At 39.2% G+C, this 25,451-nt stretch overlaps 1 protein-coding gene across 1 annotated transcript in view; it reads right to left on the bottom strand.

Annotated features, from left to right (window-relative positions):
- The window catches only part of GRIN3A (glutamate ionotropic receptor NMDA type subunit 3A), a 223,108-nt gene extending 198,358 nt beyond the window's left edge, over positions 1-24,750 (bottom strand). The window contains exon 1 of the mRNA XM_069964316.1: positions 23,998-24,750. Coding sequence (XP_069820417.1) covers positions 23,998-24,735 — 738 coding nt within the window. The 5' untranslated portion in view covers positions 24,736-24,750. The remainder of the gene's footprint in view (positions 1-23,997) is intronic.
- Positions 24,751-25,451: the final 701 nt, after the last annotated feature.

Here is a 25,451-nt window from a genome sequence, read left to right as displayed (position 1 = left end):
TACCCATATACAGATACATCAGTTAGTGACAACTGGCATTAGAAAAATGAATCTGGTTATATTATAACTTAAATAATGTCTTTCATAATAGTTATTAGCAATAGTGTTATAACACAATCTTCAACATATAACTAGAGATGAACAAACTTTAAAAGTTTGGTTAGGCAGGTTCAGCGAACTTTGGAGAAAAGTTTGGGTTTGTCCAAACCAAACCTCAGACAAACCACACTAAACACTTAAATGATTGCAAGTGTTTTGTTGTTTTAGTGCAGTTAAGTTTGCTCATCAATACTTACTTAGCTGTGCTCCCCCGGTGTTCCCCATCTCCACATGCTTGACTGAACTGAGAGTGGCAGCCTGATCAGCTAATCACTGGCTGCAGTGCTGTCTCCTCTCAGTCACGGATTGGCTAAGTGGGCTGGAGGTGGCTGCAATCAGTGGGACAAACCTCTGGGTCCTATAGCAGCTAGTTATGCTCATGATTGTTGTTTGTGATATGAGCTGAATCTGATGGACAGATTCCGTTTTAAAGATGTGATTCAGTAGCTTAGTCATATTGAAATATATAAGGTAAACTACATAAATAAAAAAATAAAAAATATATAAAAATACAGCCAAAAGTGTTGAATACCAATTCTAACCCATAGCTGCACCAGGATGTTACTGAACGTCCTCGTGCCGCTATGGGAGTTCAGAGGGGGGTCGCGACCCCCCTCTGAACTGCCGCGATCCCGGGTGCCGCATGTAGCCATCTTGCTCATGTTGCTTGTTGCTCATCTCCATCCCTGGTGGTCTAGTGGGGGGATCGCCCCCCTGCGGCGCGATTGCGGGGGGGGGGGGGCGATCTTCGCATCCATCCCGGGCCGGGGTCTGCGCCGTAATGGCGCTGATCCCGCCTCGGCATTCCATTGCTTTTGGCTGCAGCAGCCAAAAGCAATAGAACACCGATCTCATGGATTCATGCAATATAACTATAGTGCATGGATCTCTATGAGAGATCAGAGTGCATATACTAGAAGTCCCCCAGGGGGGCTTCTAGTATATGTGTAAAGTAAAAGAGAAATGTATTTTTAATAATCTGAATCACCCCCCTTTCCCCATTTTATAAAAATAAATAAATAAATAAACAAACATGTTTGCTATCGCCGCATGCGTAATCGCCTGAACTATTAATTAATCACATTCCTGATCTCACACGGTAAACGGCGTCAGCACAAAAAAATCCCAAAGTGCAAAATTGCGCATTTTTGGTTGCATCAAATCCAGAATAATTGTAATAAAAAGCGATCAAAAAGTCGTATATGCGCAATCAAGGTACCGATAGAAAGATCACATCATGGCGCAAAAAATGACACCTCACACAGACCCATAGACCAAAGGATAAAAGCGCTATAAGCCTGGGAATGGAGCGATTTTAAGGAACATATATTTTCTTTAAAAGGTTTTAATTTTTTACAAGCCATCAGATACAATATAAGTTATACATGTTACATATCGTTGTAATTGTAACAACTTAAGGAACATATATAACAAGTCAGTTTTACCCTAGGGCGAACGGAGTAAAAACAAACCCCCTTAAATAAAAAAAACAAACATTTTTTTTTTTCAATTTCACCACACATATAATTTTTTTCTGGTTTCCCGGCACATTTTAGGCAAAAATTACAATTAGTTGCGCAAAAAATAAGGGCTCATTTGGGTCTCTAGGTGGAAAAATGCAGGTGCTATGGCCTTATAGACACGAGGAGAGAAAAACGAAAACGCAAAAATGAAAACTGGCTGTGTCCCCTAAGGGTTAAACTCTAATTTTCAGTCATAGTAAATAAAATATAAGAATTATGACAGTCAACTTGTCCGCTGTGCCTAAAATTAAGAGATTTAGTTACTGTTGACACTAATTTCTTTTGCTTTACATGAGAGCTGTCTCATGTGTCTGCAGGTTAACCATCCTATTGTAGGAAAGATTTAGACTGTGCTTTGGTCACGATTACACAGTCAATATTTAGCACTATCATTAATCAACTCCTTCTCAACATTACGTTAATTGCCAGAGACGCTTAAAGAAATTGCTCCCAGTTACGGGAACAATAAAAATACTTTGTCACCAATAGATTGAGTGATTGACTAGTGAGTGTTCATAATCAGTAGTAAGTTAAGGGTACAAACACACACACACACCGTATACGCAGCAGATACACAGCAGATCTGCAGCAGATTTGATGCTGTGTTCAGTTATTTAGATCTAATCTGCTACGTATCTGCTGCATATCGCAGCAGTAAATACACAGCGTATACGGTGTGTGTGTTTGTACCCTAAGAGTGAAATGCTTTAGGAATATGGAGCCATAGATAGGCTTAGTTTACAGAAAAGATGTGTTTTCTTCCATGTTGGATGCACTTCTGTCTCTAGATTTAAAAAGTGCATCACAAACAGCTTCCAAAGCTGTCTGGGTGATACTGGCTATAGATATATGAAATAGACGTATAGATATGGAGATAAATGATTGATTATTAGTCCGTATTTAGAAAGTTGTTTACACTTTTTTTTTTCATGTTATGTTAATGCATTGGACTAAAAAAAAAAGATACCTCTCTATCATTCTGCATTTAATTTTCATAATGAGAATGTGAAAACAGAATGTTAGAAATATTTGCTAATTGATTGAAAAAGAAAAATATTGCATTAATATAATGCTTTAGACTTTCTTTGCAGACCAGTACTTATTTGAAGCATCTTGGGCAGTCATTACAGCCTCCAGTCATCTTAGGTATGATTCCATAAGGTTTGCACACCTTGATTTGGAGATTTTCTAATCATTCTTCTCTGCAGATCCTCTCAAGCTCTGTCAGGTTGGATCGGGGCTGTTAGTAGACAATCATTTTCAGGTCTCTCCAGAGACATTTGTTTGGGTCCAGTGGACTTTTGATCATGTTTTAAGATTATCTCTTTATGTTCCAGCCACTGAAAAACAGCCCCACAGAATACTGTCCCATACTTCATTGTAATGTTGGTTTTGGACAGGTGATGAGCAGTGCCTGGTTTTGTTGAAACATGATTCTTAAAACTGAGGCCAGAAACTTTAATCTTGGTTTTATCAGACAGAATCTTTTTTTTATCTTACAACCCGAAAGCCTTTTTTGTGCTTTTTTTGTGCTTTTTTTGTGCAGGCTTTTCTGTGTCTTTTACTGAAGAGAGGCTTCTTTCTGACCACTCTGCAATAAACACCAGATTAGGGAGGTGCTGCAGTGATGGTTCACTGATGGTTTATCTAATCTGCAAACAGGATCTTTGGAGTTCAGCCGCCATTGGGATCTTGGTCACCTGTCATAACAAGGCCCTTCTCCCATGATTACAAAATTTGATGGGGTCCTGCATATTCTAAACTTCTACTAGTTAAGAACAGTTGAGGCCTCTGCTTTCTTGGGAGCTTTCATGACATGTTATGTACCCTTCTTCAGGTCTGTTCCTCCACACAATCTTGTCTCTGAGCTCTAAAGGCAGTTCTTTCTCCCTCATGTCTTTTGCTCTGATATGCATTCACCTTATATAGACAGGGTTGTGTATTTTCAAATCCTGTCAGACTAACTTTATTGTAGGTGAAAGCTAAATTTCAAGTATTATAGTAAAGGTTCTGCATACCTATGTCAATAAAAAAAAGCTTGTAAACATTTCTAAAATTCTGTTTGCACATTCTCATGGTATTGAGTGCAGATTGATTGGGAAAGCTTGATTATTTATATATATATATATATATATATATATATATATATATATATATATATAAAACATAATGTAAAAAAGTTTTTTTTTTTTAATGCATTGTAGATAGATAGAAGATAGATGGTAGAAAAAAATTATGTTAAAGTTTCACTTTTTTATATAACATTTTATATACCATCAAATATGCTTTGTGAAGACATGATATGATTATCAGCATTTTCTTAGTTGATGTAACAAAGTTAATTAAAGTTTGAAAATGCCTACTACATGATAATATTTGCTAAGTCATATTTTCTAGCTCTTAAGAACTAAAATTGCAGTTCACACATATTATTGAACAGTGTCTACAAAGTCACCAGTAGTATTAGATAATATAAAATTCTAATTAAAGATAACAAATGGTGATCCTCCACCAGCTTAAATTGTGTATATAGATTGCTGAATGTCCTATTGAACTATTAATCTTGTAGTTTAATTACACCAAGATGTTGTACTGCTTCAAAAACTAAAGTGCTTATTCTAGTCAAATCAATGTCCAATCAATATTCATTTTGCTACCATGAATTTACTAAATACTCTCACAATACGTATCTAGTTTGGTAATAAAGTAATTTCTGCTAAATTTTTTATCTTATGGAAAAAAGCAAAGAATGATCTTACTGCATTACAGTGTATAATTAAATAGTTGGAGAAAACAGCAAAAGTGATACTTACATCATCTATATAACCTTCAAAATGAACTTGAAAGTCTTAGGCAGCTGAATATTTAGAGACTACTCGCTATTTGTTAAATATGTTATTTTGTTACATGCTTCAAATACAAAAAAAGCACAGATATGAAAAATAATACAAATCTTCTAAGCCCATTAGAGCTCACAGTCTAAATTCCAAATTGCCCTGTATATTTTTGAAATGTGAGTGAAAACCATTTGTGGGAGCTCACAGAAACATACAAACTACTTTACAAATACAGTAGGAGACCCTAACACCACATAGTATCGCCCTTAAGCCCCTACTGGGTTAAACTAGCTATAGATATCAGTAAGCCAACCAACCAATTGGTGAATGCTATAGTCCCGCCCCCAGTGCTGCAAACGTCCTAATTAACACATTAATAAAATGGAGGATTTTATCAAAACAGTACTCAGGATGAAGGTAAGAAAACTACCTTCTGCCTCAGTGTCCTCAGCCCTATAGTTACATAACAGTAGGTAAGATTCTTCTGTCCTGCCGTTAGTTTATCTTTAACTGCAAAATTTAGACACAGGAACACCGCCCACACTGTTTCACATCAGTCTCCAGGATATTTTGCATATTTCTGAAACTGTCTTTTAGAAACCTAGCAGAGAGTGCAGGTGTTAATTTCCTACTAACTCCTTCTCTGTTTATTGGGAAGGGAATAATCCTTAGTTTATTGGGAAGGAGAGTTAAAAAAAGGGGGGGGGGTTCTTATCCTGACTTCTTTCATTCTATTGAAAGCTATATTCATATATGACTGCTTCCGAGGGAAATAAAATCTGAAAATTTGACCACTGTGATGAGAATTTCAAAGTCCACCTGGAAAAAAAAGGTTCAATCTGCAACAGCGGCAAGCTTTTTTTTTTTTTTTTCATTAGAAAAGTGAATCTGTAAAATAATCTACCTTAAGAGCTGATCACGGCATAAAAACAGTGGGGTGCTTTAAAAAAGTCTTAAATTCTTAAAACAAAATAGGTAATACTTAATACTTATGTATAAGTGTAGACATTTTGTCCAAGTTAAACCTTTCCTACATCTACATTTTTATGGGTATATGCCTATTTAAACCATACTAACTACAGTATGTAACTGTGCAACCAAAATACAACCCGGGCAAATTTTGGTCAACTAACAACTTGAAATGGCAGGCTAGAGAGACAGCAGTTGTTAGTGATGGAGTTAGGTTTATCATTTGTAATAATAAACAGTAAGATAATGGTTTGCAGCATTTTTAATAAATAAATTATACCAACACTTGATGAATCTGGCATGTGAATATGTACTTTGTGGGGATTTTAGTATCGGCTGTAACAACTTAAAATTATAGAAGATGTTTATGCGCATTAATAAAAGTGCATTTTCCCAACATTCATTTCTTTTTTAGATCAACCATTACAACGATTTGCCTTTTATTCATATATCACTTAGATACTTGTCACATTTTATTTCTTTGTCTCTGCTTTTTATTCAAGCTTTCTGCCATTTCCAGCATTTTTATTTTACCACTTTTATACTGTTTTAAATCATGTAGTGCAGCCAATTCTTATTTTAAACCTCCACTATTAGTTTGTATGTGCAGTTGTCTTTCTGTTTTCCCTTAAGTGTCTCCTTATTTCAAAGTCAATAAAACCCTAAATAAAACATTGACTAAATTAACTACATTCGTAGTCCAAGGAAATGTAAATTTCTAAAACACTGAGATTGAAAGACTTGTTCCAGGGCTGGTTGCGTGCCAAGTCTTATAAAGGAACAAAAGCAGTAAAATTAATAAATTTTCTAATAATCTCTTAGAAACATGCCAGATAATTATTCTCATCTCAGTTTTTTTTTTTTTTTTTACATGGAAAGAATCTATTTTGAACACAAGCCTGCAGACTGATGTAATGTATAAATATATGGCATGGCCGTAGTAGAACCATAAAACTATTACACAGTGCTAATAGTCTAGAAATGAACAGTTTCACTAGTGAAAGGAGTAAAAACAAGCCAATAAACATATGTCAAAGACGTATCATTATTTATAGCAAAGGGGCTCAGAGTAATATCTTATGTTTCTATCAACCAATTTATTGAATAAAATGTATATAAAATATGAAATGGATTTGAAAATAATTTTCTCTATTTATATATTACTAATATGTTACTAATATGTTACTTTCTGAATTGTGCTTTTTGCCCTAGTTGTCAGATATAGGACCTAATAGGAGCTCTAACAGTATAACTGTTATTTCAGTCCTAACAGTGCACTTTGCTCCAGCTCCTGAAAAAAGCATAATCTTAGTCTTTGGATGTGAATGCAGCAAATATTTGAAAAGAAACCCTTGCCCTTTCTATAGAGATGGCTCTGGCTACATATAATATGATGTGTTAACCTAGTCTCTGGAGATGGTTTTATAAATCCACTGGCATGGCTGTTGCTCTAATTGTGATGGTAGCTTTTTGCTTCTACCAGAATTTCCACAAGAATAAATGTCAGAGCTTTATACAGCTGCTCAACCCTTGACATTATAAGAAAAGTGACCATCCATCTGGAGGGTTGGTTGAAGTTTTATCTACAATAACAATAGAGTGCAATTCTTTGAGGTCTCATCCATTAGTGAATGGATGATGGAGGCTGAAACCCTGTGTTAGATCATGGATTGCTGCGCAAGTATAAGGCTATTTTTTTTTATTTAATGTATGTTATGGCCGGGTATTCCCTGGTATATGGTATTCCCTTTAATGTTAAATTTCATAAAACTTACACAAGGAAATAATGTTTTCTGGTAAAATGCCAGCACAATGATTAGTTAGAAAATAAACATTTCTCTATGATCAGTCAATGCATTCTATTAAAATTTTATTACATATAATCTTTCTGAGCTTGAAACATTATGCAATATCGACTCCCTCCCTCACCTTGAAGCAGTTAGATGGTGACCTATTCATTACTACACTGATGTTCATTGATGTATCTTCCATTTAGAAATGGTGCAGCATCCCTCAACCAGCTACCAATTATACAAATGACAGCTCAAAAATTATTATCGGAAATATCACAGACCAAAACTTTTATCTAAAGTGATGAGGAAGTATTGGAAGCTAACTTTAACAAATGCCTATTGCTACATTACAGACATTAACTATGGTTCTTGTTATGTTTAGAAACGTAACAAAAAAGAGGGGAAAAAAGAAACGTATGTATTCACCTTCTATTTACAGGCCTTTGTGAGATAGAAGACTGTTCTCATACCCCTGCTGGCTGTTTAGAGTACAGAACAGTCATGTGTCCTCACTCCTATTCATCTGAAAGTAGTTTCTTCTTGAACTCTTGGAAGAATTCTTACTTTTATTTCTTTAAAGTGTGTCAAAGAAGAGGGACTGTTTCTTATAAATTGCTAGCCACAAGGTTACTCAGCATGTTAGAAGCTCAGAACAGTATAGTACATTCTGATGCAGCAGAGCTGAGCTTGTAAGACATACCTACGTAGGTAGGTTGTATGCTCAGTTTGCTATCTGAAACAACCAATTGTTTGTTAAATGGATATACCCATCTCAAAAGATGTTCCCCATCCAATAAAAGGCTTACTATAACAGTCTTGATTGCTGGGACTATCACCAATCATGAGAAAGTGTTGAGTGCTGTTCTTGGACCCTTGCAGGTGGCTCATTAGCTTGTTAAAAGTGGGGAAAGACCTTTTGGAGATGGAATACCCTTCTCATTTACCTGTGATTCATTAATTAGTTAAAATAAAAAGCTTAAAGTATACCTTCAGTGGGTTTGGAAAAATTACTATTGTGCAGCCATTTTTCTAATACAAACCTATTTCTAAATAGGTTTCCAAAAACTCATTCTCCCAGCTCCCCATCACATACAACTACACAGTCTGAGAAGTGTTTCCCATGGGTCCAGCAAAATGTAATTCTATGGCACTGGAGACGGGAGCTATGGAGACACTGTCGGAATCTCTTGTAGGTATAGCTGTACAAATCTTGCTGTAATATGGCAGTTGAATTACATTACATTACATGCACAGGCTGCAATCCTAAAACAATTATTGAATTTCTCAAGCTCTTACGTAGACTTCAAAGAACAAAACTACAGAAAATACAGTCATTGACCAAAAAAATAATGCACCAAGAAAGAGTTGGAATCAAATGAAGCGTTATATGTGTAAATTCAATGAGGATAAATGTAAGTCATTATAATACTGGAGCAAAAGTATTGGGACTGTTTTATGGGATGGTCAACCAAATCATCACACCAGAGGTTGGGACAGTGTATTGCTCCACTGCAAAGGAAGCATTTAAAACACTTACCACAAAGCTCTCATATTCTGACCATCATCAGATCCTAAACAGAACCTAGATTCATAGCTAAAGAGCAGGTGCCAGTCCATAGCAGTCTAGGTTGTTTCAAATTTACGATGCTACTGCAAACAAAGGCAACAGTGGCTGGCTGTCATAGGTGGACATACTGTAGGTGGAACATGTGCATTGTGTCATGGGCGCTGTGACACTATATTTCAAACATGCACCTGAAAATGGTCTAGGCAGACAGAGGGTTGTATAGTGAAGGTGCTAACTGTGTCTGAATGGTGGACAAGGAAACTGAGATCTGCTCTTGCTTGTTGGTGGATCCTCTTTCTGTGGCCATCCTGGGCCATGTGGAGCCTGTACACCAAGCACCTCCTAACAGCAGTAGATAATCAGACTACACCTTTAATATTTTATTTATCTGCCTGAGACATAACTGCATGCTGAATTTTGCAGCAAATTAACATTGTTATCTGGGTGCATAGCATAGGGCTTATGAGGGTGCCCTGTCTATCAGCCAAAGTGAATAGTTGCTCATAGAGAGCATTTTTGCTCTGGTTGATTTGGCCTGCCCAGACAACCAATTGGGGCAAATGACTAATGCAGTTAGAAAAGCTAGACCCATGGTGATCAGCCTTTGGCTTTATGGAATAGCAACTTTAAGCTAGCATTCTGTTTACAGACTTGGATCCAGAGGACTTTAAATTTCATCATAAATTCAGTCATAAATCTTATATATAGATGTCAGGCACATACAAAGAGACTAGTCATATACAGTATACTAATTATTTCCCCCAAGCAAAAACATCACTCATAACGTTTTTTTATATTTTTAAGTAAAATTAATAGAGATGAGCGAACCTCGAGCATGCTCGAGTCCATCCGAACCCGAACTTTCGGCATTTGATTAGCGGTGGCTGCTGAAGTTGGATAAAGCCCTAAGGCTATGTGGAAATCATGGATATAGTCATTGGCTGTATCCATGTTTTCCAGACAACCTTAGAGCTTCATCCAAGTTCAGCAACCCCTGCTAATCAAATGCCAAACGATCGGGTTCGGATGGATTTGAACCCGAACCCGGTTCACTCATCTCTAAAAATGCACTTGACAAAAACAGAGATAATTAGATTAAAAAAAAGTTTTCCTGTTTTGAGCATATAGTGTCACTTAAAAATAATAGATTTTTAGGTTTTTCCTATGGGCTCTGGTACCTTATGTTCTTGTTTCGTGACAAGTTAATTGTGATGTTAAATTACAATACATTTGTTTCCCAGTGTTAAAAACTCATCCAAGAGCTTGTCATACACTAGAACAGCCGTATATTGAGTTTAACCTCTTTTCCACCAAACTAAAGTAGTTTTCTCCTCTTAACAGCTTCTAAGCTCTATTATCTAAATGCCAAACATGCCTTATGTGTTATTATCATAACCTAAAAATGTTCTTATTAAAACAAAATATACTTTATCTTTTTACTAGTTTGATACTCAAATGTTATCTTATGGTAAAAAAAAAAAAAAGGTCACATCATCTATTTGTGGCTTTGGATATGTTCTTCATGCAATTAACTATCATTTTTAATATTAAAAATATTTTACCTGCTGTTATATTCCAATAGAGCAGGAGGTGCTAAGGAAGAGGGTAAGTTCAGTGCTTTGGGGGTGGTACTACAGCCCTTGGTGCATCAACCCACCCTGGCGAACTATTCCCTCTTCATAAATATTGAGGCAGCACTCTGCAATGACATCACTTAGGCTGCTCCTCACTGCACAGAGCAAGATAAATATTCATGGAGGGGGTGGGCAGGAGGTTGGATCAGAGCACTGAGGGCTGTAGTATCGCCCCCAGGGCCCCAATCTACCTAATTAGCATATTCATTAAACAAATAATTGCTGAAAAACTATGCTGCGGCAAAAGGTAAGGAAACTGGTAGCATAGTGTCTCCTGCTCTGTGGAAATGAATACCTTGTTGAATTCTTCCAGCCTACTGTTAGTTAGTTACTCTTTGTATGTGAAAATTATACTTTAAGTGTAACTGTTATTTAATTTTTTTTTACAGAAACCAATAGTACAATCAATTTTAAGAAACTCTGTAGTAGGTTTCATTCAAAAAGCCTTTTTCTGTACTCAAAAAGCTGTTTTGCAGCCTCCCCCCTCCCACTTCACCTTACTTCTTATCTGTGCATTGTCAGGCAAAGGAGTCTTCATTACAGAGGAGCAAAGTGACTGAAGTAGCAGAGTTGAGATAGAAAGGTGGTGACGTAGCAGAGTTGAGGCGGCAGTGATGTAGCAGAGTTGAGGCGGCAGTGAAATAGCAGAAATGCAGTAGTAGTGACATAGCAGGGTCTAGGTGGTAATGACTTAGCAGAGTTGAGGCGGCAGTGACGTAGCAGAGTTGCAGTGGTAGTGACGTAGCAAGGTCTAGGTGGTAATGACATAGCAGAGTTAAGGCGGCAGTGACGTAGCAGAGTTGAGGCGGCAGTAACATAGCAGAGTTGCACAGGGATTTATGTGAGCAACACGAGACAATCACAGGGAGAGGGGGGATCGGTGGTGGGTGGTGGTGGATGGCCTTACTTTCGGGGGTGCCTTACTTTCGGGGTGGGGGTGCATTACTTTGGGCTACTTGATAGATGGGGTGTCCTATTTTAGGAGGATGCCTTCTTTTTGGGGAAACAGGGTATATCTAGAAATCTTTGCACAGGTCTTTGTGGAAAAAGAAATTTATACAGGTATACTATCCTAGAGACATTCCTTTTAAGGAAAATCATAGTACCTCATAAAGGTATTATAACTACTGTATAGGTCTATAATATGGATCCATTGTTGCATGGAAAAGAACAATAAGTATTTGTTGTACGTGCTGTTTAAAGTGTAGAATCATGCTATAATCATAAGATCAAGGTAACCAGCTGAAATGTATTGTTCTATACCAATACTAAAAAATAGAGATTCAACACAAATTGAACTGAGGGTCAATTGTGTTAAAATAATTAACACTATGGGGAAAAAATGTGTAGCTCTCTTACTGTATGGGCTTTTATTTAAAAGTTTAGGCAAGGTAGGATTAGCATTCTGGCAGAGCACTATATGTACAGTACAATATAATGGCCTTTCACAGTCATATTGTTCAGATCCAGGAACACACTGTGCATATAAGTTTTTCTGAATGGTTATGGAAACATGGAATAAAAGCAGATGCATAAATCATTCCCCTCTTTATTTTCTCCCTAGTATGACATAAATTGTAACCTGTTTTCATGCTTTTTTTTTTTACTTTCCTTTTAAAAATATGCTTTCTTTTTAATGTTGGGCCATATTTTGAGAGTCAAGCAAAAGTATAAATAGATGATACATTGAAGATATTCATTCTCTAATATGCAGTCTATAAGCTTGTCATTTCGCATCATGTTTGAGTGCAATTTTTTTTTTTATTAAAGTAGAGAATTCAATATTAACAGGCTGTACAAATGTCCTATTCAAATGGAATCATTGCTTTGTGTGTTTCTTGCATTTATATCAATTAATTAAAAAAGTAAATTAAAAAAAAGTGCTATAAATAAAGTCTATTAATTACAGCAGAATAATAATGTTTGTAATTCTTTATATGGTTATTAATATAAGGAAAAAAGTCTCCATCCTGATCTCCAAACCCACATTTCCCTTCAGAAAGGAATGAAGCATTTTATCTTCTTAGCAACCTGGTCAAAAAGTTAAGGTATTGTGAGGGGAGTAGTATAAGTATTATACTGTCACCAGTATATAGGGATCAAAAATTATTAGCAAAATTGTTACTTTACATTAGTACCATACATATCACTGTCTGACCAAATCCACCAAATCCGTCTAACCACATACTGACCAAATCCTGCATACTAAGACCAATGTTACCAATGATACCAGTATACAAGGAGCAACTATTACTGCAACACCATGACCACTAATATTACCACCATACTGTTATTGACCAAATCCTGTATACTAAGATGAATAATACAAACAGTACCAGACAAGGGAAAAATATTAACAGCACATATTGACTAATACCACCACTGCTACTAAATAAAACCCACTGTACAAAGCCCAATATCACTTTATATAGTAACCATACAGCAGTAGATAGTAGATAGTAGTAATTATGGAGCAGTTACAACCAATGAATGGAGTCATCTTCTTTGAGTGAATGACAGGAGGCGTCTTCTCTGATCGGAGTTGCTCACTTTTCCTCTTCTTCTGCATCCAGCCTAAGCCATCATGAGAACTTCTCTCAGTCATGATTTGCCTCCGTAGGATCTGCCAGACAAACATTTTAGACCCCTCACTCGTGCACCATCATCCACATCTACAACCTCAATTGCAAAAAAGTTGGGACACTAAACAAACTGTGAATAAAAACTGAATGCAATGATGTGGAGGTGCCAACATCTAATATTTTATTCAGAATAGAACACAAATCACAGATCAAAAGTTTAAACTGAGAGAATGTATCATTTTAAGTGAAAAATATGTTGTTTCAAAATGTCACAGTGTCTACTAATCCCCCAAAAGTTAGGACAAGTAGCAAAAAGTGGCTGGAAAAATGACATTGAGCATATAACGAACAGCTGGAAGACCAATCAACACTAATTAGGTGAATTGACCACATGTTTGGGTATAAAAAGAGCTACTCAGAGTGTCAGTGTCTCTCTGAAGCCAAGATGGTACAAGGATCACCAACTTCACCATTGTTTCACAGAAAGATAGTGCAGCAATACCAGGATGGTGTTACCCAGCGTAAAATAGAAAACAATATCAAGTTATCATCATCAACCATACATAACATCATCAAAAGATTCAGAGAATCTGGAACAATCGTTGTGCGTAAGGGTCAAGGCCATAAAACTCTACTGGATGCTCATGATCTCTGGGCCCTTACACGTCACTGCACCCCAAACAGGAATACGACTGTCAAGGACATAACAGAATGGGCTTAGGAATACTTCCACAAAGCATTGTCAGTGAACACAATCCACCGTGCCATCAGCCGTTGCCAGCTGAAACTCTACAGAAGCCATTTGTAAGCAAGCTCCACAAGCTCAGCTGTTTGCACTGGGCTAGGGGTCATTGAAAATGGAGTGTGGCAAAAAGGAAAACTGTTCTGTGGTCTGATGAGTCACGATTTAAAGATCTTTATGGAACAATGGGACGCCATGTCATCCGGACCAGAGAGGGCAAGGACAACCCAAGTTGTTATCAACGCTCTGTTCAGGAACCTGCATCACTGATGGTATGGGGTTGCATGAGTGCTTGTGGCATGGGCAGATTGCATGTCTGGAAAGGCACCATTAATGCAGCTTTGTTCAGGTTCTAGAGCAGCATTTGCTCCCATCTAGACGTCATCTCTTTCAGGGAAGACCCTGCATTTTTCAACAAGATAATGCCAGACCACATTCTTCAGCAATTGAGTGTCCAGCAGGGGGTGCACTATTTGCGTCTGTGGCACTGTATTTTGTCTATGGAAGTGTATGTAAAATAATATAATGTAATGTAATGTACACTATGCTTTATTAATTGAATACATTTATGGAATACTTTGGGGAGCAAGGACACTTGTTCCCCAAATTATTCCATAAATGTATTCAATCAATACATTTGGAGGGCACCGAGCAGGGAGGGAGAGAGGTGCAAGTGCATTTAACTACCTCCCCCTTTCCTACCTGCTTGGTGCTGGATACATATACACTGTACTACCCCTTCCATCATCTGCTCATAGTATGAGCAGATAATGGCGGAGTAGTACCAGGGCTATCCCCATCACCAGCACCCCCTGCCGCCGCTGATGCAGCTGCTGCACTGCAGTTCACATCCCCTGCCGGGGACTACAGAGCTCATCGCTGCCCCCGCATCTTGCCGACTCATTCCCTAATGTCACCACCAGGGAGTAGTGGTTATTGGGATAGCCCTGATACTGCTCCCCCATCATCTACTAATGAGTAGCTGATGGGAGGAGTGCAGTGCATATGTGGTGGTGGCGGCGGGGGGGTGGCCCTGGTACTACTCCCCCATCACCTGCTCATACTATGACAGATGATGGGAGGAGTAGTACAGGAGTAGTACACTTGCTCCTCAAAGTATTCCATATATGTATTCAATCAATAAAGCATAGTGTACATTACATTACATTAGTTTACATACACTTCCATAGATAAAATACAGTGCCATAGACTTCTACATACAGTGCGCCCCCTGTTGGACACTCCATAGGAATTACAACTGATTTGTGAAGTCACAGTTTTTTACAGAATCTGAACCCTGCCTGATCTACAAAATAAGGGAAATAGCACTATAAGTGCATTTGTCATAATTAATGTACATTAGGAATTTGTCTAACTTTTCATAAGTAATAACATATTAGAAAATACTTTTGACCGAACTTCTCCTTTAATACTTCAATATGAATATATATATATATATATATATATATATATATATATATATATATATATATATAGCCTAAGGCAGAGAGAAAAAAAATACACCACAGTATTTGTAACTGAACCATCTCAAACCTTCAGCTCTGCCTATATAGGAGGTTTTTTTTTTACTGTCTCAAATTACTGTAAAGAAAATGTGTGAAGACACAGCCTTAGATTTTTTTTTTCTGTCTTCTATACGGCATGCAAAAGAGTATAATAAAAGGTATAGAAGCTTCCCTTGAGCATGAAGACACCAATATTGTGTGTAGTTTGTGACTCTCTAGTATTGCAGCATACACCCATTAAGCAAAATCCTCAGTTCTATATAAAAGTAGTTGCCAAATTTTTGGAAGTTTCTTTTATTTTCTTCCAGTATTCCTTTATTATATTATTCATTGAAAGAAATTAGCAGGACACATGTGTAAAATGCTCGCAAGTATTGCTTGCATTAAGACTAGTTTAGAATTTTCTACTACTTTAAGTAGAAATGAGTGAATCACTCATCTAAACGAAGAGAAGCACTGATCAAACAAAGTGCTTTGCTTTCTTTAGATAAGCAGTTCGCTCTATCTCTACGTCTTGGTCCCTGCTTCATGCAGTAAAATACTAGTTCCTTTAGCTTACTTTCTGTTACAGCTTGAATAATTTTGAATCTGGTGATTTATCTTCGATATGCTGACCCTATATATTAAAAGTTGAGGTTCAATCCAAAAGCTACTGCACTATACAAGATAGGCTATGTTCACACAACGTGAAAAATGGAGAAAAAACGTCCGGTTTCGCTATTTAAAACAACCTCCGTTTTTGCAGCAATTTAACTGACTTCAATGCAATTGCATTGAAATCAATGGGAAGACGGACGTCCTATGCATACAATGCATTGAAAAACAGACGTTTTTGCGGCGGACATCAAAATAATAAACATGAACATTATTTTCGGACGTTTTTTGCAAATAGCGGATGTTTCTTATTAGTTGTTCACACACAGTTCTTCTTTTGTCTCCATTTTTTCTCCGTTTTTACTATTAAATTCAATGGATTTTTTAATTAAGCCACAACCAAAGGCTAATTAGTAACCCCAAACTAAAATAATGTGCAAACACCCGTCATTGCACTAAGGGGATGCCAGGCTTCAAAAAACGTCCGTTATTTTAGACTCAAAATAACGGAGGTAATTTTAAACGGAGCTGAAAAAAACATGTGAATATAGCCATAGAGAGAAAATAATTCATAATATCTACTAATAACATATTTTTGCAGCTGATTCCCATATATACTGTGTGGTTTGGATAAAACAACAGGGATTGCACAGAAGCTGTTTGCACTCATGCTGTATAGTCATTTGCTGCTATAATGTCTTATGGTTGGCTTGTCATCTGCATTTTTATAGCCATCCTTTTAACTAAAATGTTTTTATGCCAGTCTGGTAAAATGAAAGGATATTTTAGTGAAATTAGTGTTATTAATGTTCTGTGACATTTTAATACTATTATTATTAGACAGAAGCAATCTACCCATTTACCAAAAAAGAGCTGTTGTAAGAAATGAACCACTTTCTTCAGTTGAATTATTTCAGATCACAAAGTCTCTGTAAAAGCAATGCTGTTTTTTCTTTGTATTTGGAGCAATCATTGGAATCAGGTGATGTTCTGTAATGTGATCTATTTGACAGTGATTCCTGTCAGAAGTCTAGACTTTTATGTATGTATCATAACAAAATGTCTTACAACGTCAGTCCTCCTCAGAATACAGGCTTAAGTAGCTGTTTGATCAATCATGTGACCTGACACAGTCTGCTGACCTGTGAATGTGATTGATCTGGGCTTCCTCTGCATCCACACCACACTTAAAGTGACTCTGTACCCACAATCTGACCCCCCCCAAACCACTTGTACCTTCGGATAGCTGTTTTTAATCTAAGATCTGTCCTGGGGTCCGTTCGGCAGGTGATGCAGTTATTGACCTAAAAACAACTTTTAAACTTGCAGCCCCGTGCCCAAAGGGAGTATCTGTGCCCTAACTTTGCACCACCCCTCTGCACCTACTCCCCACCCTTTTCATCATTAGGAATGCCACTGGAACATTTACTTCTGTCTGAACATTGCAAAGGTGCTTAACGATCCAGCCCATGTTCAGTATTCACACAGCTGACGAATAGGAGGCAATCTGCCTGGAACATTCCTAATGATGAAGAGGGTGGGGAGGAGGGACAGAGAGGTAGTGCCAGCCTAATGCATACACAATCTAGGCTACGCCTGTTGGGCACGGGGCTGCAAGTTTAACCCCTAGACGACCCAGGACGTAGAGTTACGTCATGGAAGTCTGTCACCAGACGACCCTGGACGTAACTCTACGTCCTGGGTGTTTCTCCCGCTATAAAGCGCGCTCCAGAGCGTAGCGCGCTTCATAGGAGGTGGGGGCCGGCTGCAGTGAGCAGACGTGACCTCACCGGTAATGACACGCTGCAGCTATCGCGCCGCCGCGTGTCATTAACCCCTTAAACGCCGCAATCGCATAAGATTCCCCTGTCACTTACCGATCAGGACCCCGCAGTGTGAATGCGGGGGTCCCGATCGTTGAAACGGACCACCAGAGGTCTCTCACCTGCCTCCGTGCGGTCCGATCGGCGATCTGCTACACTGAGCCTGCACAGGCAGGCTCGATGAGCAGATCGCCGATAACACTGATCAATGCTATGCCTATGGCATAGCAATAATCAGTGTAGAAATCAAAATAGTGTATGTAAAAGTCCCCCAAAGGGACTTCTAATGTGTAAAAGAATAAAAAATAAAAACACCAATACACTACCCCAAAGCCCCTCCCCCAATAAAAGTTGAAATCACCCCCCTATCCCAATATATAAATAAAACATATAAAAATAAATAAATAGATAAACATATAATATACCGTAGCGTGCGTAATTGTCCGATCTATTAAAATATAACAAGCATCATTGTGATCGGTGAACGGCGTACACGAAGAGAGGGAAAAAAGTGCGCGGATTACCGATTTTATGTTATATTATATATTTAAAAAAATCAATAAAAAGTGATCAAAACGTCCGATCTTCACAAATAAGGTATTAATAAAAACTAGAGACCATGGCGGAAAAAATGACACCCCATACAGCCCCGTAGGTGAAAAAATAAAACTGTTATAAGTGTCACAATAGGCCCATTTTATTCATATTTAATTGCCAAAAAAAGGATTTCATAAAAAAAATATATATATAACATTAGAGAATCTGTGTAACCTGCATATGGTTGTGTTCGGGCTGACCTATAGAATAATAGTATCACGTCGCTGTTACCATATAGTGTATTACGTAGACACAGGAACCCCCCAAACGTTACCATATTGCATTCTTTTTTACGATTTCACCTATTTATATCTTCATTAATAATATATTTGGGATTCCGTCATACATGTTATGGTAAAATGAAAGACGCCATTACACAGTACAACTATTCCTGTAAAAAACAAGCACTTACATGGCTTGTAGATTGAAAACTGAGAGTGGTAGAGCTCTTAGAAGGGGAGGAGTGAAAAACGAAAACACTAAGATCAAAATTTGCGCTGTCCACTGGGTCATTTGGGGCCTGGTCCTCAAAGGGTTAAAAGTTTTTTTTTTTAGAACAATAACTGCATCACCTGCTGAACGGACCGCAGGACATATCTTGGATTAAAAGCAGCTATCTGAAGGTACAAGCAGTCTGGGGGGAGGGGCAGATTGTGGGTACAGAGTCACTTTAAAGGGTAGCTATCATTTAACAAACTTCTGACATGTCATAGCGGTCAGGGTTCGGGTTCTGAGCCCCCTACCAATCATAAGAGTCAAGGGGCAGACATACAAAGCAGCACATGCTCTGTTTCTCAATCTCTGCCTCGTTGCTAAAGTAGCATTCAACTGAATTATAATGGAGCCCTATGGAACTTCAAGTAATCGCTGTACCAGAAGTACAAGAGCAAAGCAGAATCACAGACTCATATTCAGTGGCTCCAAGTGCAATAAAGCCATAGACAGTATACCTAGCTTTAATTAGCATGAATTGTGAAGCATGGGGTAATCTTCTTGACTTCATTGGCACAGTGCGAAAGCATACATAACAATATCTAAAGTGGATTGGCACTGCTTCTACTTTTCTTACAGCTTTCATTACAGGTAAAGTGATATCGCAATATCAGCAATTTTAGGTTGTTGTGTTCACCTGTGCTTATAAGTAAATGTGCCCAAGGGGATACATAGCACAAACATAGTGTAAGTACACCGATGTGAGTGCTGGTATTGCTACGTTTGGACTATGTACCTTTAAATAGAATCTGTAAGCACCCAGGCCCTACCTGAGATGCTGACAGTGTGCTATAGCAGGCAGTCCCTTAGTGAGCATGGTACCTTTTGGTAATTTGTCTGTGGGGTGGATTATGCACAATCTTGGGTAATGAATCAAAGAGGAGTCATGGCTCAGCAATTGTACTGCACTCTGGCACACCCCACCCCTCAATCCTCCTCCTTCTTCATGAATAATTAATGATACCCAGCCTCCTGCTCGCTCAGCTTTTATCCAGTGTCTCTGATTGCAGATGAGTCCTCTGTAGGCAGTTTATGACTGAAAGAAACACTCAGATATGGTTGAATCTCTTTGTCCAAATGTGTTAGAGCTGTGGTCTAGTGGTAAATCACCTGTTTAGAGACCAGCAGTTCTTTCTTTGATTCGAATCCCCAGATGGAAATCTAGAGATGAGCAAACAGGGTTCGGGTTCGAGTCCATCCGAACCCGAATGATCAGCATTTGATAAGCTGAACTTGGATAAAGCTCTAACGTTGTCTGGAAAACATGGATACAGCCAATGACTATATCTATGGTTTCCACATAGCCTTATGGCTTTCAGCAGCCACCGCTAATCAAATGCCGAAAGTTTGGGTTCGGATGGACTCGAGCTTGCTCGAGGTTCACTCATCTCTAATTGTATCATTTTAAAAATTGCAACAAAATCCCAATCAGGAACAAATAAGTTTTAATTTTATTTAATTTTTTTTAATACAATAATGGGAGTGATTTCTCATCATTGTATCAAAAGAACTAAAATAATTTGGACCTGGTTTGAAATTCTTTGCACTTTTAAAAATGATACGATAATCAAAAAAATTAAATCATTATATTTTATTTTCATTAGGGGTTTCCAACCAAAGAAAAACCAACATCAGTCTCTAAACGGATTATTTACTCCTAGTTTCTAGGCGAGTGATTTACCCCTAGACCACAGCTCCAACACAGTCTAGGAGAATTAACTATATTTGATTGTAGATCAGCCCTCTGTTCGCAGCTACTGACTTCAAGAGGGGCGTGGTTTAAGTTTGCTACTTTTTTAGCCTGATTTATCAAGTGCAAATTTTTTGTGCAAAAAAAAAAAATGTACTCCAGTCAGTTCCTGGCATGGTTTTAAACAGGCTGTTAGCCAAAAAATAATTTTGGTGCATGGACTGAAGATTTTTGTGCAGAAGTACAAAAATTATGACAAAAAAAAACACCTATTGTTGCATGAAGGCTGTGGTGCATTGGGATATATTAAGCTGCATGTACATATATCATACAAATGATAATATTGTGTTGTGGCAAACAAAGAAAAAGAAAGAAGAGTAACAGAGAAGTTACACAAAGATGTATCTAAGTTTTCAAAAGAAGAACTTTGTTCCCCATAGAAACTAATCAGAACACAGTTCTATTTTTTCAGTTATGGCATTTAAAATAAAAGCTGTGCTCTCATTGGTTGCTATGGGCAATAAGACATGTTTTCATAAATCAGGCACAATATGTTTCTGTTTTATCCCCTTTAATTTTGCTGTATACAAAAGCATACAGCAAAAAAAAAAGTATACGCTGTAATATATTCAATTCTTTTCATTTATTTCAGTAGGAAATGTATTCTGCTGTATGGCATACAGGAGCATCCATTTATAGCGTCTGTTAATTTGTACATTTTTATCTTTTTCAAGAGTATAAAACATATGTAATAATAAAAGCACAAATTGTCTTTGTTGTCCATAGCAACCATGCAAGAAATTAAAGATGATCTGTGATTGGTTGCTAAGAGCAACAAAGTTGACTATTAGACCATTCTATTTTAATTTTTTCAACAATCACGTATCACAACATATCTCTTGTGTGAAAGTTGCAGTCTGTATTTGTGCTCATGCACCACACAGGTCTAACCCTGACCTTAGCATGGTAATAGCCCTGGCCCTCCCCCCAAAAAAAATCTAATTTTGAAAGGGGCAGGAAGATATAACAAAACAAACTCCTCTTTAAATTTTGGAGTATACATTTTATATTTATATTGCTAAAGAGCAGGAGCAGAGCACCCAGTTCTTTACACTGGGGGCTAAACATATATAATGTATGCACTATTTATGACCTTCCCCCTGATCAGCAATTTATCTCTATTGTGGGTGCCATAATACCCCTTGGTTCCTTTGTATTACAGTATCTCATTGATATGCTAATTTGAAGGTTTTTTTTTGTGATAATCAATCCTGAGCCTGAGTAAATATTATGCCAGCTATAACATCTATCATACAACCAAGTAATGATTATTTGGTGCTATATAACATGAATACAACTGCTCTCATTAATGCAAATGAAATGACAGTGTATCATAATTCCAATGACAGGGGGTTGTTTACACTTGTGGGTTTTATGAGAGCCCATTATAGTGGAATGATGGGAAGAGCAATGCGTTTCCTACTTTACACTACTGGCACCTGTTTTCTAACCACTTTCCTTAAGCATCATGCATCTGGTTTGTAGAGAAGAATGAGAGCACACGTTGTAGATAAAACTTAATTAGCCATCACCAGCCAGATGAGATCAATTCCTCCAGCATCCTATAAAACCCTTCTGGACAAGTGCTGGGAAAAGCCTGATTTATCAAGGACTCTTCACAACTTTCTTCTACAAAACCTCACCATGCAAGCAAATGAAAGAAGATGATCATCTGGAAAAATTAACAATGTAATGGCTAAAGACTAATTAAATCCATGAAATCAATGTCAATGTGGAGTGCTGGAAATCATCTGTATTCATGTAAATGCCCCATTCCATCATTACCATGTACAGAAATATGAAATGTGATGCATTCTAGAGCACTAGGGAAGCAGATCTGAAATATTTCCCTCTGATAATTACACAGGAAAGAAAACTTTACAATGTAATTGAGACATCTTGTCCCATAAATAATGTCTCATAAGCTAATGTTATACATATAGCTCACACCTGATGTGAATAAGAGGATGTGTATATATGAGAAACAAGTAGGGTAAGAGAGAGTATTAGTCAATCATAGAGCATTGTCTATAGAGTAGCTACAGCATAGCTAGCAGCATGGAAAATACATAGAGCTATCCATGGTGCTGAACATAGTCCTAACACCCTGCTCAGAGCCAGGGGCACACACATCCACACATCATAGCTAGCAGCATGGAAAATACACAGAGCTATCCATGGTGCTGAACATAGTCCTAACACCCTGCTCAGAGCCAGGGGCACACACATCCACACATCATAGCTAGCAGCATGGAAAATACACAGAGCTATCCATGGTGCTGAACATAGTCCTAACACCCTGCTCAGAGCCAGGGGCACACACATCCACACATCATAGCTAGCAGCATGGAAAATACACAGAGCTATCCATGGTGCTGAACATAGTCCTAACACCCTGCTCAGAGCCAGGGGCACACACATCCACACATCATAGCTAGCAGCATGGAAAATACACAGAGCTATCCATGGTGCTGAACATAGTCCTAACACCCTGCTCAGAGCCAGGGGCACACACATCCACACATCATAGCTAGCAGCATGGAAAATACACAGAGCTATCCATGGTGCTGAACATAGTCCTAACACCCTGCTCAGAGCCAGGGGCACACACATCCACACATCATAGCTAGCAGCATGGAAAATACACAGAGCTATCCATGGTGCTGAACATAGTCCTAACACCCTGCTCAGAGCCAGGGGCACACACATCCACACATCATAGCTAGCAGCATGGAAAATACACAGAGCTATCCATGGTGCTGAACATAGTCCTAACACCCTGCTCAGAGCCAGGGGCACACACACACACACACACACACACACACACACATCCACACATCATAGCTAGCAGCATGGACAATACACAGAGCTATCAATGGTGCTGAACATAGTCCTAACACCCTGCTCAGAGCCAGGGGCACACACACACACACACACACATCATAGCTAGCAGCATGGACAATACACAGAGCTATCCATGGTGCTGAACATAGTCCTAACATTCTGCTCAGACCCAGGGGCACAAAGACAACAGAGCAAAGTTACATTTTAAACTAACCACAGTGCAATATCTATCCTCTATCTATCTACACACACACACACACACACACACACACCATTCTGTAACTAAGTTTAGCTATACTAGGGAGTATAAAGTAAAATATTAATCTACCATTAAGTTAGGCAGCCATTTTAAGTTAGAGTGATGTATTTGTTTACAATAAATAAACATATTTATATCTGATGTATATGTATTTCTTTGTGCACTGTAACTTCCCGAGAAACCTTTCCATTTCTGAGAGTTACCAGCTGTGTGCAGTGCCCCTTTAAGTGCCCCCACCTAACAGCCCTATCCTGGGGCCCCCGGCGCGGCAGCTGTAGAGGTCTCCTCTGTGTACAGCCCAGTAAGCACCAGTAGTCTCCTAACCAGTAAACTTTATCTCCCAGCAGATAAAACTCCTTGTCTTACCTCGGTTCTCCGTGTAAATTCACTTTTCACAATACTAACGACCGGAATCTGTAATATGGACGAGATAAACTCCAATTCCAGAATCTCTCCTTTATTCTGGGGAAATGCAATGATAGCGGCCACCCCCTGGACCACCACCGTGTTGCAGACACTCTGCAGGAAGGAGACCGGGTCACTACTCCAGGAATTGCTGGAGGAGGACACAGGGAGGATGGGAAGGTCCCCCAGCCCGGCTTCTATGGCCATCACCACTTCCAGGGACAGGTTGTAGGGTAACAGGCCGGACACCCTATTCAGGTTATCGACGGCCAAAAGTAAGGCATCCCTGGGAAAGAGCTGCTCCTCTCCTCCTCTGTAACCCATGGCAGTCCTGGCACTGTGGCTGGACTTTCTTCCCCCAGTGGGGGCACTCAGTTCCTGCTTGTCTCCCTCCTTCGCCCGGCTCAGCCGCTCCGTCCCTTCGCGGTCAGCTTCAGCATCTCGGTCACGAGCTGCACCCATCTTCTGGAGCCCGGTCTCATTCTCCGGCCAGGCGCGGGTGAAGTGAGCGGTCATCCCCCGAGTCCTCCAGGGCTGCAGCTGGACAGCCCCGATCCGCACCGTGTGCCCAATTCTCTTGAGGATCTGGCAGGGCTGAGGGTGCGAAGAAGAGCCTGGCACTCTGGCTAGTACCAGGGCACAGGGGATAAGCAGGCATACCCTGCCCAGCACCAAGCACCACCAACTCAATCTCCACATAACTGGCAGCTGAAGCCAAGGAGGGGGAGAAGTAGCAGCTGGAGCGGCGCAGTCACCAGCCAGGTCCGGGGAGACAGGGCAGAGCTTCTCCTTCAGCCGTGGACTGAGCAGCAGATCACTCAGGACGCCACGAGTAGCCTCATTCCTCTCACTAAACTTCTGGGCTGCTTTGTCTCTGGACGCCTCTGGGGCTCCAACCAACATCAGCAAAGCCAATGGCGGTGTCAGGGGGATGAAGAAGGGCCAGCACTCGTGAGAGTTCAGCTCATGGCACAGAGCACAGCTCCAGCGCTGCAAACTTCTCCTCACAGGCGGAAAGTGGCCGCAGAAGAGCCGCGCACAGCGGTCACAAGTGCAGGAAATCCCCCTCCTTAGCAGTCACTTCTACTTCCAAACAGAAGCACATTTTCCCCTCAGAAAGTGCTCTCCGTCTTTATTATCCTGGATAGCATGTACATGGCCGACCCTCCCTCACGCGGAAAAAGTTACATGATGCCTGGAGCTTTAGGAGCTATGCCGAGCCGTCGCTTGGCTGCGCTAACATACCACTGAAACGCCACACAGCCTCACACCTCCGAGCTGTATACAGCGCACAGAACTCTGGGATATGTAGTCCGCGAGGAGCCGATGTGCCAGCCTTCTCTAGCACCCAATGGACTTCGTTTCCCAGCTCTCCGCTCGGCATCCTCCCCGCCCTTCATCCTGCTGCAGTAATG

Source organism: Dendropsophus ebraccatus, chromosome 3 (assembly GCF_027789765.1).
Source record: "Dendropsophus ebraccatus isolate aDenEbr1 chromosome 3, aDenEbr1.pat, whole genome shotgun sequence".
Classification (NCBI taxonomy): domain Eukaryota; kingdom Metazoa; phylum Chordata; class Amphibia; order Anura; family Hylidae; genus Dendropsophus; species Dendropsophus ebraccatus.
Note: the sequence above shows the minus strand (reverse complement) of the source record. Positions and strands in the feature narration are given on the sequence as shown.